General features: G+C 46.7%; 1 protein-coding gene across 1 annotated transcript in view; it reads right to left on the bottom strand.

Annotated features, from left to right (window-relative positions):
- The window catches only part of PIWIL4 (piwi like RNA-mediated gene silencing 4), a 313,719-nt gene that overhangs the window by 82,868 nt on the left and 214,225 nt on the right, over nucleotides 1-16,626 (bottom strand). Inside the window, exon 13 of the mRNA XM_068266824.1 lies at nucleotides 16,161-16,345. Within this exon, the coding sequence (XP_068122925.1) occupies nucleotides 16,161-16,345 (185 nt within the window). The remainder of the gene's footprint in view (nucleotides 1-16,160; nucleotides 16,346-16,626) is intronic.

Genomic DNA, 16,626 nt, shown 5'->3' with positions numbered 1-16,626 from the left:
TTTGCTGGTGTGTTTTGGGTCATTGTCCTGCTGCAGCACCCAAGAACGCTTTAGCTTGAGTTGACGAACAGATGGCTGGACATTCTCCTTCAGGATTTTTTAGTAGACAGTAGAATTCAAGGTCGTGAAGCAGCAAAACAACCCCAGACCATTAGGCCCGGTTCACACTTGCGGTTCTCTGCCAAACGGACCGGATGACCTGACCGGATCCGGATCGGAACCGTACGGTTCTGATCCGGATCCGATCCGGACAGGTTGCATCAGGTGTTCATCAGGATGCGATCCGGATCCGTTTGGCAAAAGTTAGTACAAACCAAATAAAAATGTTGGGGTCTGGGAGGTCAGCAGAAGGTGGACCTGTGGAATCAGGCCCTCCGCTGTTTAGCACTCACCTCCACCTCCGACATGCTGCCAACATCTCCAGCTCGTTTAAAGTCACTGCTGCTCCACTCCAAAATGCTTGCCCATGTGTCCCCATCCAAAATCGCCGCAACAATCCGCATAGGAAGTGGGGTAGAACATCCGGATTTTTAGCCAGTGTGTTGTGCGCTCTCCGGTTCTCATAGCTTTGTATTGGCCGGATGGTGCAGTCCGGCTCCGCCCCGGATACGGCTGCCGGAGGAGCCGGACCAAAAAATAGCGCATGTTGGAACGGACGCCGGAGTCCGGATCCGGTCCGGCAGAACGGACGCATGTGAACGGACGCATAGGCTTTCATTGCTATGCCGTGCGTCCGTTCCGTCCGTTCTGCAAGCGGTCCGGCTCCGGCACGGCCATTCCGGACGGCCACCGCTAATGTGAACCGGGCCTAACACTACCACCACCATATTTTACTGTTGGTATGATGTTCTTTTGCTGAAATGCTGTGTTACTTCTACCTCAGATGTAAGTTACATCATGTAACGGGACACGCACCTTCCAAAAAGTTCAACTTTTGTCTCGTCGGTCCACAAGGTATTTTCCCAAAAGTCTTGGCAATCATTGAGATGTTTTTTAGCAAAATTGAGACGAGCCTTAATGTTCTTTTTGCTTAAAAGTGGTTTGCGCCTTGGATATCTGCCATGCAGGCCATTTTCGCCCAGTCTCTTTCTTATGGTGGAGTCGTGAACACTGACCTTAATTGAGGCAAGTGAGGCCTGCAGTTCTTTAGATGTTGTCCTGGGGTCTTTTGTGGCCTCTCGGATGAGTTTTCTCTGCGCTCTTGGGGTAATTTTGGTCGGCCGGCCACTCCTGAGAAGGTTCATCACTGTTCCATGTTTTTGCCATTTGTGGATAATGGCTCACTGTTGTTCGCTGGAGTCCCAAAGCTTTAGAAATGGCTTTATAACCTTTACCAGACTGATAGATCTCAATTACAGTACTTTGTTCTCATTTGTTCCTGAATTTCTTTGGATCTTGGCATGATGTCTAGCTTTTGAGGTGCTTTTGGTCTACTTCTCTGTGTCAAATAGCTCCTATTTAAGGGATTTCTTGATTGAAACAGGTGTGGCAGTAATCAGGCCTGGGGGTGACTACAGAAATTGAACTCAGGTGTGATAAACCACAGTTAAGTTATTTTTAACAAGGGGAGCAATCACTTTTTTACACAGGGCCATGTAGATTTGGAGTTTTTTTTTCTAACTAAATAATAAAAACCATCATTTAAAACTGCATTTTGTGTTCAATTATGTTATCTTTGACCAATAGTTAACGGTTTTTGATGGGCAGAAACATTTAAGTGTGACAAACATGCAAAAGAATACGAAATCAGGAAGGGGGCAAATAGTTTTTCACTCCACTGTACATACAGGGTGCATTTCTCTATGCCTTCTGCCCAGTGCAAGAATACAGGTCCACTGAAACCTTCCTGGCGGTAGGAGGATTTCTCAGGCTCTGCTGGGCCGATTTGCTCACTTTTTTTTTGCAACACGCAGCTAGCATTATGCTAGCTGCGTTTGCATTCTGATCGCCGCCGCTCTGCGCGGGTGACCCCCCCCCCAGCGCTGCCTGGCCAATAAGTGCCAGGCAGCGCTGAGGGGTGGATCGGGACTCCCTTAGACGTCCATGATGTCGGTAACGTCATCCCGCCCCGTCGCCATGGCGACGGGAGAAGCCCTTCAGGAAATCCCGTTCCTGATCAAACATCGCCGGAGGCGATCGAAGCGGGCGGGGGGATGCCGCTGTACAGCGGCTATCATGTAGCGAGTCCTAGGCTCGCTACATGATTTAAAAAATAAAAAAATAAAATAGTGCTGCGCTGCCCCCTGTCGGTTTCTAATAGACCGCCAGGAGGGTTAACGAACATATACAGCTTTAACCAGGAGATAGTGGTAGCAGGGAATTAAGGCAGCTCAGAGGAGGAAGGGCACCAGATGGGTTGGTGAGTGTCAGAGCGCATCGCTGTGCTAATACTCTGCAAAGGGGCACTGGGGAGGCTACACTGCCTCTTCCTATCCCACGTATAGACACCACCGTACCCCCGCCACGCCCCTGTCCTTTACTGACCAGCAAAGAACCATCCTGACCGATCAGTAATGTCAGTTGATTTCTGCTAAAAAATCTATCAAATGTTCCACTAGACAGCATGTTGGGACAACAATTTTTGGCAGATTTGATCACAGCGATGAAATCTGCCCGGGAACATTGCATATAGTTTATGGGCACCTTCCTAAAAGCAACCTGAACTGTAAATTAAACATTACAATAAACATACACAGGTCATGCGTAACTCCTGCAGAGTCCTGTTTGTCCACTGTGATCAATGGAATTCTCCATGCTCTATTTTAAGAATGGTGATGACCCTGTAACAGCGTTCTGGTTAGCACACTGTTAAATTGTAATATCCCCCACTTAAGCCATAGGGAAACATGGACATGACCTTGCACATCAGCTGTTGTTTCAGTTATAACTGAAAGCAACTGATATATCTCAGTTCTGACAAAATCTTGTCAGAATTGGGAAAATTTGTTCTTAGAAAAAAAATAGTGAGCTTCTGAGAGAAACTGACGGCGAGGTAAATATGTAATATTAGTTTGCAGGTACATCAAGTGTTTTAGATAATTTTACTCAGTTCAGGCTCCCGTTAACCATTTGAGGACCACAGTCTTTCTACCCCTTAAGGACTAGACAAGTAAGCGGACAAGTAGACAAGTACGCGGAAATTGATTTTAATTGTTTTTTTCATAAAGTGTCATTTTCCGCTAACTTGTGACAAAAAAATAAAATCTTCTATGAACTCCCCATACTCCTAACGGAATACCTTGGGGTGTCTTCTTTTTAAAATGGGGTCACTTGTGGGGTTCCTATACTGCCCTGGCATTTTAGGGGCCCTAAACCGTGAGGAGTAGTCTGGAAATCAAATGTCGCAAAATGACATGTGAAATCCTAAAGGTACTCATTGGACTTTGGGCCCCTTAGCGCACTTAGGGTGTAAAAAAGTGCCACACATGTGGTACCGCTGAACTCAGGAGAAGTAGTATAATGTGTTTTGTGGTGTATATTTACACATACCCATGCTGGGTGGGAGAAATATCTCTTTAAATGACAATTTTTTGATTTTTTGGGTATGGGTATAGGTATATGTAAAAATACACCACAAAACACATTATACTACTTCTCCTGAGTACAGCGGTACCACATGTGTGGCACTTTTTTGCACCCTAAGTGCGCTAAGGGGCCCAAAGTCCAATGAGTACCTTTAGGATTTCACAGGTAATTTTGCGGCATTTGATTTCCAGACTACTCCTCACGGTTTAGGGCCCCTAAAAAGTCAGGGCAGTATAGGAACCCCACTAATGACCCCATTTTAGAAAGAAGACACCCCAAGGTATTCCGTTAGGAGTGTGGTGAGTTTATAGAAGATTTATTTTTTTGTCACAAGTTAGCGGAAAATGACACTTTGTGAAAAAAAACAATTAAAATCAATTTCTGCTTACTTATGACAAAAAAATAAAATCTTCTATAAACTCCCCATACTCCTAACGGAATACCTTGGGATGTCTTCTTTCTAAAATAGGGTCACTTGTGGGGTTCCTATACTGCCCTGGCATTTTAGGGGCCCTAAACCGTGAGGAGTAGTCTAGAATCCAAATGCCTCAATATGACCTGTGAATAGGACGGTAGGTCCCTTAGCGCACCTAGGTTGCAAAAAAGTGTCACACATGCGGTATCGCCGTACTCAGAAGAAGTAGTATAATGTGTTTTGGGGTGTATTTTTATACATACCCATGCTGGGTGGGAGAAATCTCTCTGTAAATGGACAATTGTGTGTAAAAAAAAATAAATCAAAAAATTGTCATTTAAAGAGATATTTCTCCCACCCAGCATGGGTGTGTGTAAAAGTACACCCCAAAACACATCATACTACTTCTTCTGAGTACGGCGATACCACATGTGTGACACTTTTTTGCAGCCTAGGTGCGCTAAGGGACCTACCGTCCTATTCACAGGTCATATTGAGGCATTTGGATTCTAGACTACTCCTCACGGTTTAGGGCCCCTAAAATGCCAGGGCAGTATAGGAACCCCACAAATGACCCCATTTTAGAAAGAAGACATCCCAAGGTATTCCGTTAGGAGTATGGGGAGTTCATAGAAGATTTTATTTTTTGTCATAAGTAAGCGGAAATTGATTTTAATTGTTTTTTTTCACAAAGTGTCATTTTCCGCTAACTTGTGACAAAAAAATAAATCTTCTATGAACTCACCATACTCCTAACGGAATATCTTTGGGTGTCTTCTTTCTCAAATGGGGTCATTTGTGGGGTTCCTATACTGCCCTGGCATTTTAGGGGCCCTTAACCATGGGGAGTAGTCTTGAAACCAAATGTCGCAAAATGACCTGTGAAATCCTAAAGGTACTCATTGGACTTTGGGCCCCTTAGCGCACTTAGGGTGCAAAAAAGTGCCACACATGTGGTATCGCCGTACTCAGGAGAAGTAGTATAATGTGTTTTGGGGTGTATTTTTACATATACCCATGCTGGGTGGGAGAAATATCTCTGTAAATGACAATTTTTTGATTTTTTTTTACACACAATTGTCCATTTACAGAGAGATTTCTCCCATCCAGCATGGGTATGTGTAAAAATACACCCCAAAACACATTATACTACTTTTCCTGAGTACGGCGGTACCACATGTGTCACACTTTTTTGCAGCCTAGGTGCGCTAAAGGGCCCAACGTCCTATTCACAGGTCATTTTGAGGCATTTGTTTTCTAGACTACTCCTCACGGTTTAGGGCCCCTAAAATGCCAGGGAAGTATAGGAACCCCACAAGTGACCCCATTTTAGAAAGACACCCCAAGGTATTCCGTTAGGTGTATGGTGAGTTCATAGAAGATATTATTTTTTGTCACAAGTTAGTGAAAAATGACACTTTGTGAAAAAACAATAAAAATCAATTTCCGCTAACTTTTGACAAAAAATAAAATCTTCTATGAACTTGTCATACACCTAACAGAATACCTTGGGGTGTCTTTTTTCTAAAATGGGGTCACTTGTGGGGTTCCTATACTGCCCTGGCATTTTACGGACCCAAAACTGTGAGTAGTCTGGAAACCAAATGTCTGAAAATGACTGTTCAGGGGTATAAACATCTGCAAATTTTGATGACAGGTGGTCTATGAGGGGGCGAATTTTGTGGAACCGGTCATAAGCAGGGTGGCCTCTTAGATGACAGGTTGTATTGGGCCTGATCTGATGGATAGGAGTGCTAGGGGGGTGACAGGAGGTGATTGATGGGTGTTTCAGGGGGTGGTTAGAGGGGAAAATAGATGCAATCAATGCACTGGGGAGGTGATCGGAAGGGGGTCTGAGGGGGATCTGAGGGTTTGGCCGAGTGATCAGAAGCCCACACGGGGCAAATTAGGGCCTAATCTGATGGGTAGGTGTGCTAGGGGGTGACAGGAGGTGATTTATGGGGTCTCAAGGTGTGATTAGTGGGGGGAATAGATGCAAGCAATGCACTGGCGAGGTGATCAGGGCTGGGGTCTGAGGGCGTTCTGAGGGTGTGGGCGGGTGATTGGGTGCCCTAGGGGCAGATAAGGGTCTAATCTGAAGGGTAGCAGTGACAGGTGGTGACGGGGGGTGATTGATGGGTAATTAGTGGGTGTTTAGAGGAGAGAACAGATGTAAACCATACACTTGGGAGGTGATCTGACGGCGGGTCTGCAGGCGATATGATGGTTTGGGTGGGTGTTCAGATTGCCCACAAGGGGCAGGTTAGGGGCTGATTGATGGGTGGCAGTGACAAAGGGTGATTGATGGGTGGCAGTGACGGGGTGATTGATGGGTGATTGACAGGTGATCAGTGGGTTATTACAGGGAAGAACAGATGTAAATAATGCACTGGCGAATTGATAAGGTGGGGTCTGAGGGCAATCTGAGCGTGTGGGCGGGTAATTGGGTGCCTGCAAGGGGCAAATTAGGGTCTAATCTGATGGGTAACAGTGACAGGTGGTGACTGATGGGTAATTAGTGAGTGTTTAGAGGAGAGAACAGATGTTAACATCGCACTTGGGAGGTGATCTGACGGCGGGTCTGCAGGTGATCTGATGGTGTGGGTGGGTGATCAGATTGCCCGCAAGGGGCAGGTTAGGGGCTGATTGATGGGTGGCAGTGACAGGGGGTGATTGATGGAAAGCAGTGACAGTGGGTGATTGATAGGTGATCAGTGGGTTATTACAGGGAAGAACAGATGTAAATAATGCACTAGCGAATTGATAAGGGGGTGTCTGAGGGCAATCTGAGCGTGTGGGCGGGTGATTGGGTGCCCGCAAGGGGCAGATTAGGGTCTGATCTGATGGGTAACAGTGACAGGTGGTGATAGGGGGTGATTGATGGGTAATTAGTGGGTGTTTAAAGGAGAGAACAGATGTAAACAATGCACTTGGGAGGTGATCTGACGGCGGGTTTGCGGGTGATTTGATGGTGTGGGTGGGTGATCAGATTGCCCGCAAGGGGCAGGTTAGGGGCTGATTGATGGGTGGCAGTGACAGGGGGTGATTGATGGGTGATTGACAGGTGATCAGTGGGTTATTACAGGGAAGAACAGATGTAAATAATGCACTGGCAAATTGATAAGGGAGTGGGGGGGGGGGGGGGGGGGGTCTGAGGGCAATCTGAGCGTGTGGGCGGTTGATTGGGTGCCCGCAAGTGGCAGATTAGGGTCTAATCTGATGGGTAACAGTGACAGGTGGTGATAGGGGATGATTGATGGGTAATTAGTGGGTGTTTAGGGTAGAGAACTGATGTAAACAATGCACTTGGGAGGTGATCTGACGGCGGATCTGCGGGCGGCGATCTATTGGTGTGGGTGGATGATCTGATTGCCCGCAAGGGGCAGGTTAGGGGCTGATTGATGGGTGGCAGTGACAGGGGGTGATTGACAGGTGATCAGGGGGGATAGATGCATACAGTACAAAGGGGGGGGGTCGGGTCTGGGGAGAATCTGAGTGGTGGGGGGTTGATCAGGAGTCCCAAGGGTGCAGTTAGGGACCTAATAAAAAATATAACGTTAACAGATAGTGACAGGGAGTGATTGATGGGTGATTAGGGGAGTGATTGGGTGTAAACAGTGGTCTGGGAGGTGGGCGGGGGGGTGGGTGGGTCTGAGGGGTGCTGTGGGCGATCAGGGGGCAGGGGGGGGGAGATCAGTGTGCTTGGGTGCAGACTAGGGTGGCTGCAGCCTGCCCTGGTGGTCCCTCGGACACTGGGACCACCAGGGCAGGAGGCAGCCTGTATAATACACTTTCTATACATTACAAAGTGTATTATACACTTTGTAGCGGCGATTGTGGGGTTAACAACCCGCCGGCTCTTCAGAACGGCCGACGGGTTGTCGCCGCGGGTAGGGGGAGCTAGTTGCCGGGGGAAGCGTGCGTCATCAATGACGCGATCGCTCCCCCGGGATGCCGAAGGGACGCAACACCCTTGGGCGTATTGCGGTCCTTTCGGCGTCCACTTTGCCGCCGCCCATCGGCTGTGGGCGGTCGGCAAGTGGTTAAAGGACTTATGAGGCCAAAATGGCTAAAAACGCCAAGTACCTGCAAGATGTTTCAATGCACGGAGGACGCCGTACGCGGCCTCCGTGCAGTTCCGCAGGGTCCCCTTCCTGAAATCGCTCCCCCCCCGTGCCGATCGCGACCCCACAGGCCGGGTTGGGCTCTCATGCCACTCCTAATATGGCCGCCGGAGCTGGCCGCGACTCCGCAGTCCGCATTGCCATGAGTGCGGCTGCGCAGCTCTAGGGCCAACCCCTCAAATCCACGCTACAGTGCGTGGTTCGAGGGGTTGGCCCTAGAGCTGCGCAGCCGCACTCGCGGCAATGCGGACTGCGCAGCCGCGGCCAGCTCCGGCGGCCATATTAGGAGCGGCATGAGAGCCCGACCCGGCCTGTGGGGTCGCGGTCGGCACGGGGGGCGATTTTAGGAAGAGGACCCGGCGGAACTGCACGGAGGCCGCGGACGGCGTCCTCCGTGCATTTAAACATCTTGCAGGTACTTGGCTTTTTTAGCCATTTTGGCCTTATAAGTCCTTTAAGGCTAATATTGCACCAGTCTACTTTCAGGGTCACGTGAAAACAGCTTGATAGTGAATACCAAAGAACCGCTGAACTCTTTGAAGTAACTATCTGTATCTCTGGCAAGCATTAGACCACTTGTGACAAGTGTCCCCTCCGGAGATCAGTAGAATGCAGCAGAACCTGAAAAGCCACTTTCCCAGCCTGCTGTCCTCTACAGATAATAAGGCTTCATATATCACAAGGCGGGGCTCTCCACTAATAGGCTCTTTATAGAGATTCCTACAAGTTTTAGAGCATACCTAGATAAGTCATCCTGAATCAGAAGCACTAGGATGTTGTAAAGCTGGCCAAACATACAATCACACCGCAATCAACATCACCAAGAACCAAAGACGTCACTAGGGTTGGTGTCATCCGGTGCGGAAACTCACAGTGTCACCCCTCTCTTACTCCATGAACCTCCAACCTCCCCAGGCTAAACAAAACCACTAATACATTCTTGTAGTAATGCTACTTGTTACTGACCTTTGTTGAGAATGGGGTTTGGAAGGGGTTATACTGGATCCTGGTTATACTGGATCCTGGTTATACTGGATCAAAGCTGACACAGGCTTGACCTTAAAGTACCCCTGACCCGCTTCCCCTCTCCCCTTAAACTTTTAATAATGTTTTACCATTGGTGCTGAGTCACAGCATCATCCTCCCCTCTTCAGTATCCCCTGCGGACCCTGTTCTGCTCAGTCGAAGTCTTCGACTGAGGCAGAACGTCAAATATGAGCGGGGAGGAAGTGACAGTTCTTTCTACCCATTGTGTGCCCATAACTCTGCCCCCTCCACATGCCGCTTTAGTTCCATATCTGATTCATTGCACACAACATGCAGAGTAGCTGCACTGTGTGCGGGCTTGTGATAATTGATATCCTTCCGACCTCAATTACTACAAGCCTGCGCACTGCATGCAATGAATCAGATATGGAACTAAAGCGGCAGGTGGAGGGGGCGGAGTTATGGACGCACAGCGGAGAGGAAGAACTGTCACTTCCTCCCCGCTCACAATTATTGCCAGAATGTGGCATGAAGGAAGATGGGCAATGTTGCCAGCAATTAAACAATTTAAAAAGTACATAAGACCAGGTCAGGGGTAATTTAAGGCAACTGGCAGAAATGGTACAAGATCGGACAGCATGGAGAGAGCTAACCCATAGAATCACCAACAGTCGGATATGACTGAATGGATAACATCATCATCATCATACTGGATCCATTTGGAATAGGGGGAGAGGAGTCGGGTGTAGGGATTGTTACACTGGCCACACTTTGCTATGGGTGGGTTCTGGCCATGTTTGCTGTGGGGGAACAGGGAGGGGTACAGCACTGGACACACTTAATATTATTGGTCAGAAGGGTTTATACATGAGACAGTTGCTGTTTGAGGAGGGATTAATGATTGTTATTGTGGCCATGGGGGGGACTGCCCATGTTTGCAGGGGTTGGGGAATTCATGGGGGTATGTGATGGGTACCATGCTGGACACACTTTCTACTTGGGGGGGTGCAGAAACACCTTTGCTAGTTGGTGAATAAGTGTTACGTTAATAAGTTAAGGTGATTATCTAACAGCCCTGGTGGCCTCTGAGCTGCGTTCTCAGCTCATCAGTAGGAGAAGAGCAGGACATCAGGCACTAGCCTAGTCTATATTCAGATAGCCTTGCACCACCCTCCTTCAGCCTGGAGCTTGGTGTCACACCTTCTGCTGGTGACACCTGGCCCCACCTGGCTCATAGTGACACTACTGCCAAGAAGCCACTGTCGATCACGTTATGTCATTCGCGGATCAATCAAAGTGCTGAACGAAAGCATTATGATATAATGAATTTTATGTGTTGTGCGAATAATTCATAGAACATTAGTAACAAATAAAGAGTCTCATTTTTTTTTAGTTATATAGCTTTTTTTTGTTTTATAACTCTGCATCATTCTGTAATATTTTCAGTTTACATACTACACTCTGCATTTTAAACGATGAAGCAGAGCAGAGCTAATGACCCTTTGAACTTCTCTGCAGTAAAATCTTATCTGAAATTATCTTTCACTGTTTCTTTGATGTATAAGTGCTTCTGAAAACAGCACTGTAGCCGACCAAGTTTGGTCGCAGAGCTCACAGAAGCTCTTTTGCATAGATAACAACTGAAACTTAACTCTTCCTGTAATGGAAACAATATGAGGCTCTGTGCTACTGATGTTCTAATTCTTAGCTGTACTACACATACAATTCATTATATCATAAGTTTATTTTCACTTCAGCTTCCCTTTAACTACTTTGGCCTCCTGGACGTACTAGCTACGCCCAGGAGGCCATATGCGCTGCCGCGTGCCCCCGCGGCCGATCGCGCGCGTGCACGCGCACTCCCGGCCCGCGGTTCGCTAGCCAGGCAATCAGTGAATCGGGCTATGGTGCCCGATCACTGATTGCTCTCCCCCCGAGAAAAACCGTCAGCTTCGCACGGAAGCTGAGGTTTTTCTGTTCCTATTTCCCCCGACGTCACTCTAAGCGTCCGTGTTATGCTTAGAGTGACGTCATTGTAAACAAACTCATGGCTGCCATCTTGTGGCCAAAAAGCTAACTGCATGAAAATGCAAAAAAAATATTTCAAAATAGACATATATGTCCAAAAAAAATTGATTTGCATCCCACCCTCCCAAAAATACCCACATAAAATGTTTAATAATAATAAAAAAAAAAACATTACAATAATAAAAAAAAAACAACACATAAATATTTACCTAAGGGTCTAAACTTTTTAAATATCTATGTAAACATGAAATATTTATATATTTTTTTAATTATAAGCTTGTAAATAGTGATGGATGCAAAACGGAAAAAATGTACTTTTATTTCCAAGTAAAATATTGTCGCCATACATTGTGATAGGGACATAATTTAAACGGTGTAATAACCGGGAGAAATGGGCACATACAATACGTGAGTTTTAATTGTGGAGGCATGTATTATTTTAAAACTATAATGGCTGAAAACTGAGAAATAATGAATTTTTTCCGTTTTTTCCTTATTCTTCTTGTTAAAATGCATTTACAGTAAAGTGGCTCTTAGCAAAATGTACCCCCCAAAGAAAGCCTAATTGGTGGCGGAAAAAACGAGATATAGATCAGTTCATTGTGATAAGTAGTGATAAAGTTATAGGCTAATGAATGGGAGGTGAACATTGCTCGGATGCATAAAGTGAAAACGACTGAAGGCTGAAGTGGTTAAAGAACAAGTGAAACCCATGCAAACCTAGAAATAAAAAACACATATATAAGTAGATAAATACTAGTTCTACTAGCATAACAGATGTATTGCACTATCCACATTATGATTCCTGTGAATTTTATAAAGCAAAAGAAGAGAATCCTATTCTAGACAGTTTCCATCTTGGTTACCTTTGACCTCCTGACATAATTTCCTCCCTCACTCTTTTTTCTCCTCTTGCTAATTGTGTATTCGTTACCCGCCCTCCTCCCAGGGTCTTCAGACACTCCCACTGAGGTCTATACTAGGAAGTGCACTGTCTTATGTCATTAGAAGGAGGGGGAAAAAAAGGGAAGAGTAGCAATATATTATAGATAACAATACCACTTTAAAGTTTTCCACATTCTTTAGCTTTGCATGTTGCTGTTGCAATGTACACTATGCGTGACACTGATCTGATTTCTACAAAAAAGGAGTTGAATGTTTTATGCTGCTGTGTGTCTGCTGCAGCCCTTTCCCCACCGCTCCACTGACTCTAAAAGAAGAATCTGTAAGCGATGCCGCTAATCCCCGATGTTTCCATTTATTCCTTCACATGAAAAGGCTGGAGAGACAAACGTAGGGAGCGATGGAGGAATCATCACACAGCGGCTCCCAAGTGACAGGGGATGTAACTGGCAGGCTTTGTCTAACAGCAGAGGAACGATATGAATGGGACAATGTGCTGCGCTGATACCATTACCACAGAGGCTCTGCTAAATATTCAGGCTCTTTCCAGAAAGATTTTCCAACAAAGTAAAAAAAAAATAGCTCAGGGAATACGATATCACACAATCAGTGAGCATGATAACACAATCTGTGTAATACATGTCAGGGTATCAGCAGGCCATGGCAAAATCATACAAGCAGTTAAACACTTGTCTTTCCTGGAGGTTGTGTGTGTCTGTGTGTAGCGTGTATGTGCATGGTTGTGTGTGTGTAGTGTGTGAGTAGGGAGGTGTGTGTGTGTTCAGGGAGGTGTGTGTGTGTGTGAGTAGGGAGGTGTGTGTGTGTGTGCAGGGAGGTGTGTGGGTGAGTAGGGAGGTGTGTGTGTGTGCAGGGAGGTGTGTGTGTGTGCAGGGAGGTGTGTGTAGGGAGGTATGTGTGTGTGTGTGTAGGGACGTGTGTCTGTGTTTAGTGTGTGTAGGGAGGTGAGTGTGTAGTGTGGTTAGGTGTGCATGTGTAGTGAATAGGGAGGTGTGTGTGTGTATGAAGCTGTGTGTGTGTGTGTGTGCGTCTGTAGGAAGGTGTGTGTGTGTGTGTGTAGGTAGGGAGTGTGTGTGTGTAGTGTGTGAGTAGGGAGGTGTGTGTGTGTTTGGAGGTGTGTGAGGATATGGAGGTGTGTGTGTGTGTGTGCAGGGAGGTGTGTGTAGGGAGGTGTGTGTGTGTGTGTAGGGACGTATGTCTGTGTTTAGTGTGTGTAGGGAGGTGAGTGTGTAGTGTGGTTAGGTGTGCATGTGTAGTGAATAGGGAGGTGTGTGTGTAGGAAGCTGTGTGTGTGTGTGCGTCTGTAGGGAGGTATGTGCGTGTGTGTGTGTAGGTAGGAGTGCGTGTGTGTGTGTAGGGAGGTGTGTGTGTGTGTGTGTAGGGACGTATGTCTGTGTTTAGTGTGTGTAGGGAGGTGAGTGTGTAGTGTGGTTAGGTGTGCATGTGTAGTGAATAGGGAGGTGTGTGTGTGTAGGAAGCTGTGTGTGTGTGTGCATCTGTAGGGAGGTATGTGCGTGTGTGTGTAGGTAGGAGTGCGTGTGTGTGTGTAGTGTGTGAGTAGGGAGGTGTGTGTGTGTGTGTGTTTGGAGGTGTGTGAGGATAGGGAGGTGTGTGTGTGTGCAGGGAGGTGTGTGTAGGGAGGTATGTGTGTGTGTGTGTAGGGACGTATGTCTGTGTTTAGTGTGTGTAGGGAGGTGAGTGTGTAGTATGGTTAGGTGTGCATTGTGTGTGTAGGAAGCTGTGTGTGTGTGTGTGTACGTCTGTAGGGAGGTGTGTGTGTGTGTGTAGGTAGGAGTGTGTGTGTGTAGTGTGTGAGTAGGGAGGTGTGTGTGTGTTTGGAGGTGTGTGAGGATAGGGAGGTGTGTGTGTGTGTGTGTGCAGGGAGGTGTGTGTGTGTGTGTGTAGGGACGTATGTTTGTGTTTAGTGTGTGTGTAGGGAGGTGAGTGTGTAGTGTGGTTAGGTGTGCATGTGTAGTGAATAGGGAGGTGTGTGTGTGTGTAGGAAGCTGTGTGTGTGTGCGTCTGTAGGGAGGTATGTGCGTGTGTGTGTGTGTAGGTAGGAGTGCGTGTGTGTGTGTAGTGTGTGAGTAGGGAGGTGTGTGTGTGTGTAGTGTGTGTGTTTGGAGGTGTGTGAGGATAGGGAGGTGTGTGTGTGTGCAGGGAGGTGTGTGTAGGGAGGTGTGTGTGTGTAGGGACGTATGTCTGTGTTTAGTGTGTGTAGGGAGGTGAGTGTGTAGTTTGGTTAGGTGTGCATTGTGTGTGTAGGAAGCTGTGTGTGTGTGTGTGTGTGTGCGTCTGTAGGGAGGTGTGTGTGTGTGTGTAGGTAGGAGTGTGTGTGTGTGTAATGTGTGAGTAGGGAGGTGTGTGTGTGTTTGGAGGTGTGTGAGGATAGGGAGGTGTGTGTGTGTGCAGGGAGGTGTGTGTGTGTGCAGGGAGGTGTGTGTAGGGAGGTATGTGTGTGTGTGTAGGGACGTGTGTCTGTGTTTAGTGTGTGTAGGGAGGTGAGTGTGTAGTGTGGTTAGGTGTGCATGTGTAGTGAATAGGGAGGTGTGTGTGTGTGTGTGTGTAGGAAGCTGTGTGTGTGTTTGTGTGTGTCTGTAGGGAGGTGTGTGTGTGCGTAGTGTGTGAGGGTAGGGAGGTGTACATGGAGGTGTGTGTGTGTGTGTGTAGGAAGGAGTGTGTTTGTGTGTGTAGGTAGGTGTGTGTGTGTGTAGGTGTGTGTAGGTAGGTGTGTGTGTGTGTGTGTGTGTGTGTGTGTGTGTAGGGAGGTGTGGTACATATTGGTGTTATTGTGGACATTAGCGATAGTGGTAACAGTGTAAAGCTACGTACACACATGCGACAACGATCGTTCGTTGAGAACGACGAACGAACTTTTAATTGATGAAAGAACGACCTAAGTAAAGTTAGTTTTAAAATGTGTGTAACAATCTGATCGTTAGAACGAACGTTACATCACGTAAAGCAACTATTGCGCTTGCGCATAAAAATGAGAAGTTTCATGGAAAAATAACGAAATGCGCATGTCAAGCCTAGTACGAACAACCGTTTCCAACGATGTACTACTTTTGCAAACGATCGTCGTTGGTAAAAATCCGCCAAGCTAGATTGTTCGTTTTTAACGCTCTAGCTCGTCCGTCGTTAGACTTAATGATCGTTGGTTGCTTTTTTTTTAAACGATCGTCGTTTGAAAAGATCAGGGAACGATCGTTTCAAACGACTATAGTCGCATGTGTGTACGCACCTTAAGGCTAAGTACAAATGCTGGTTAAACTTGCTGGTGTATAGCGAGCCTATAGTTTATACTATTTACAGAGCCACACCAACCCCACATGCAGACAGCCTGTTTCAGACTGTTGGTCTTGATCAGTGCATGGCATAGATTGATATGGATCTATGGGATAGGGCTTGAACCAGTATAACAGAATAACTAAGCAGCTCGGGGTGACCCAGAAGCTGTTTCTTGGACTGCCTACATGTTGGGTTGATGTAGCTCTGTATAATTATAAGCTATAGGCTTGCTATACACCAGCGGTTCTGGATGCTAGCCATGCTTCAGGGGCATAAAGAGATCATTTGCATATTCAGTAGCGGTGCATTGTGGGTAACCACAGTTGCTCACTTAAAGCTATATTATCGCAAATACTCTCTGCTTTAAAAAGACAAACCACACTAAGCATTGCTTTTTAGTAGGAGGCCTTTCCGGTCTCTTTAAGTCCCCTATACTTTCCTAGTGGTTTTGGGCCACCATGAGCTGCTTGGGTATTATGTGTGACCCTGAGCATTCTTCTTTTATAAGAATAAAAAAAAAGATCCAGGATGGGGGCGTGTGAATACCACTGTGAGCAGTCCAGGGCACTGCTACAGGAGTCATGTGTTTCGCCCCCTGGAACCCCCTCCTTCCTTTCCGTGAACTCCTGCAGAGAGGGAGAGAGAGGCTCATCAGCTCCCAGCATGACTAGCACTGCACCTGCTACCTTGAGGCAGCATGTTGCAGGGGGAGGGGCTAAAGGAAAATATGTCTTATAATTATTAAAAAAAAGAACTTTAATACTCCCATAATTAAAAATACCAATAGGGGAGCAATGGGAGTAAATGGTAAAAGTGCATTCACCTTTAGACTTTAAAAACGGAAGAAAAAAGAAGAAGAGATGTCTTACATTTGTGGGTATTCGATACTGAAGCCCATTCCATCGCCAACTTTCTTCAGACTGTAGATGAGCTTCTCCACCACGTCCTCATTGCGGTGGGTGAACACCAGCAGCCAGTTGTTCAGGGGTTTTGAAGAGATCATCCTGCAATCTCGAGTGTCGCGGGCCCAATCGGCAGGAGACCCAGGCTGGACCTGCAGATATAAATAGTATTCATCTTACAAGTTACGGTGAAATGTCATTGTTAAAACAGTAAAATGTATTGATATGAGGGAAACCAGGGAGAGGAAAAGAGATGCAGCCATTGGGATGGCCACTTAAAGAGAAACTCCGACCAAGAATTGAACTTCATCCCAATCAGTAGCGGATACGCCCTTTTACATGAGAAATCTATTTCTTTTCACAAACAGACCATCAGGGGGCGCTGTATGACTGATATTGTGGTGAACCCCCTCCCACAAGAAACTCTGAGGGC

Source organism: Hyperolius riggenbachi, chromosome 2, assembly GCF_040937935.1.
Source record: "Hyperolius riggenbachi isolate aHypRig1 chromosome 2, aHypRig1.pri, whole genome shotgun sequence".
Taxonomy (NCBI): domain Eukaryota; kingdom Metazoa; phylum Chordata; class Amphibia; order Anura; family Hyperoliidae; genus Hyperolius; species Hyperolius riggenbachi.
This window is presented reverse-complemented; position numbering and strand designations above follow the sequence as displayed.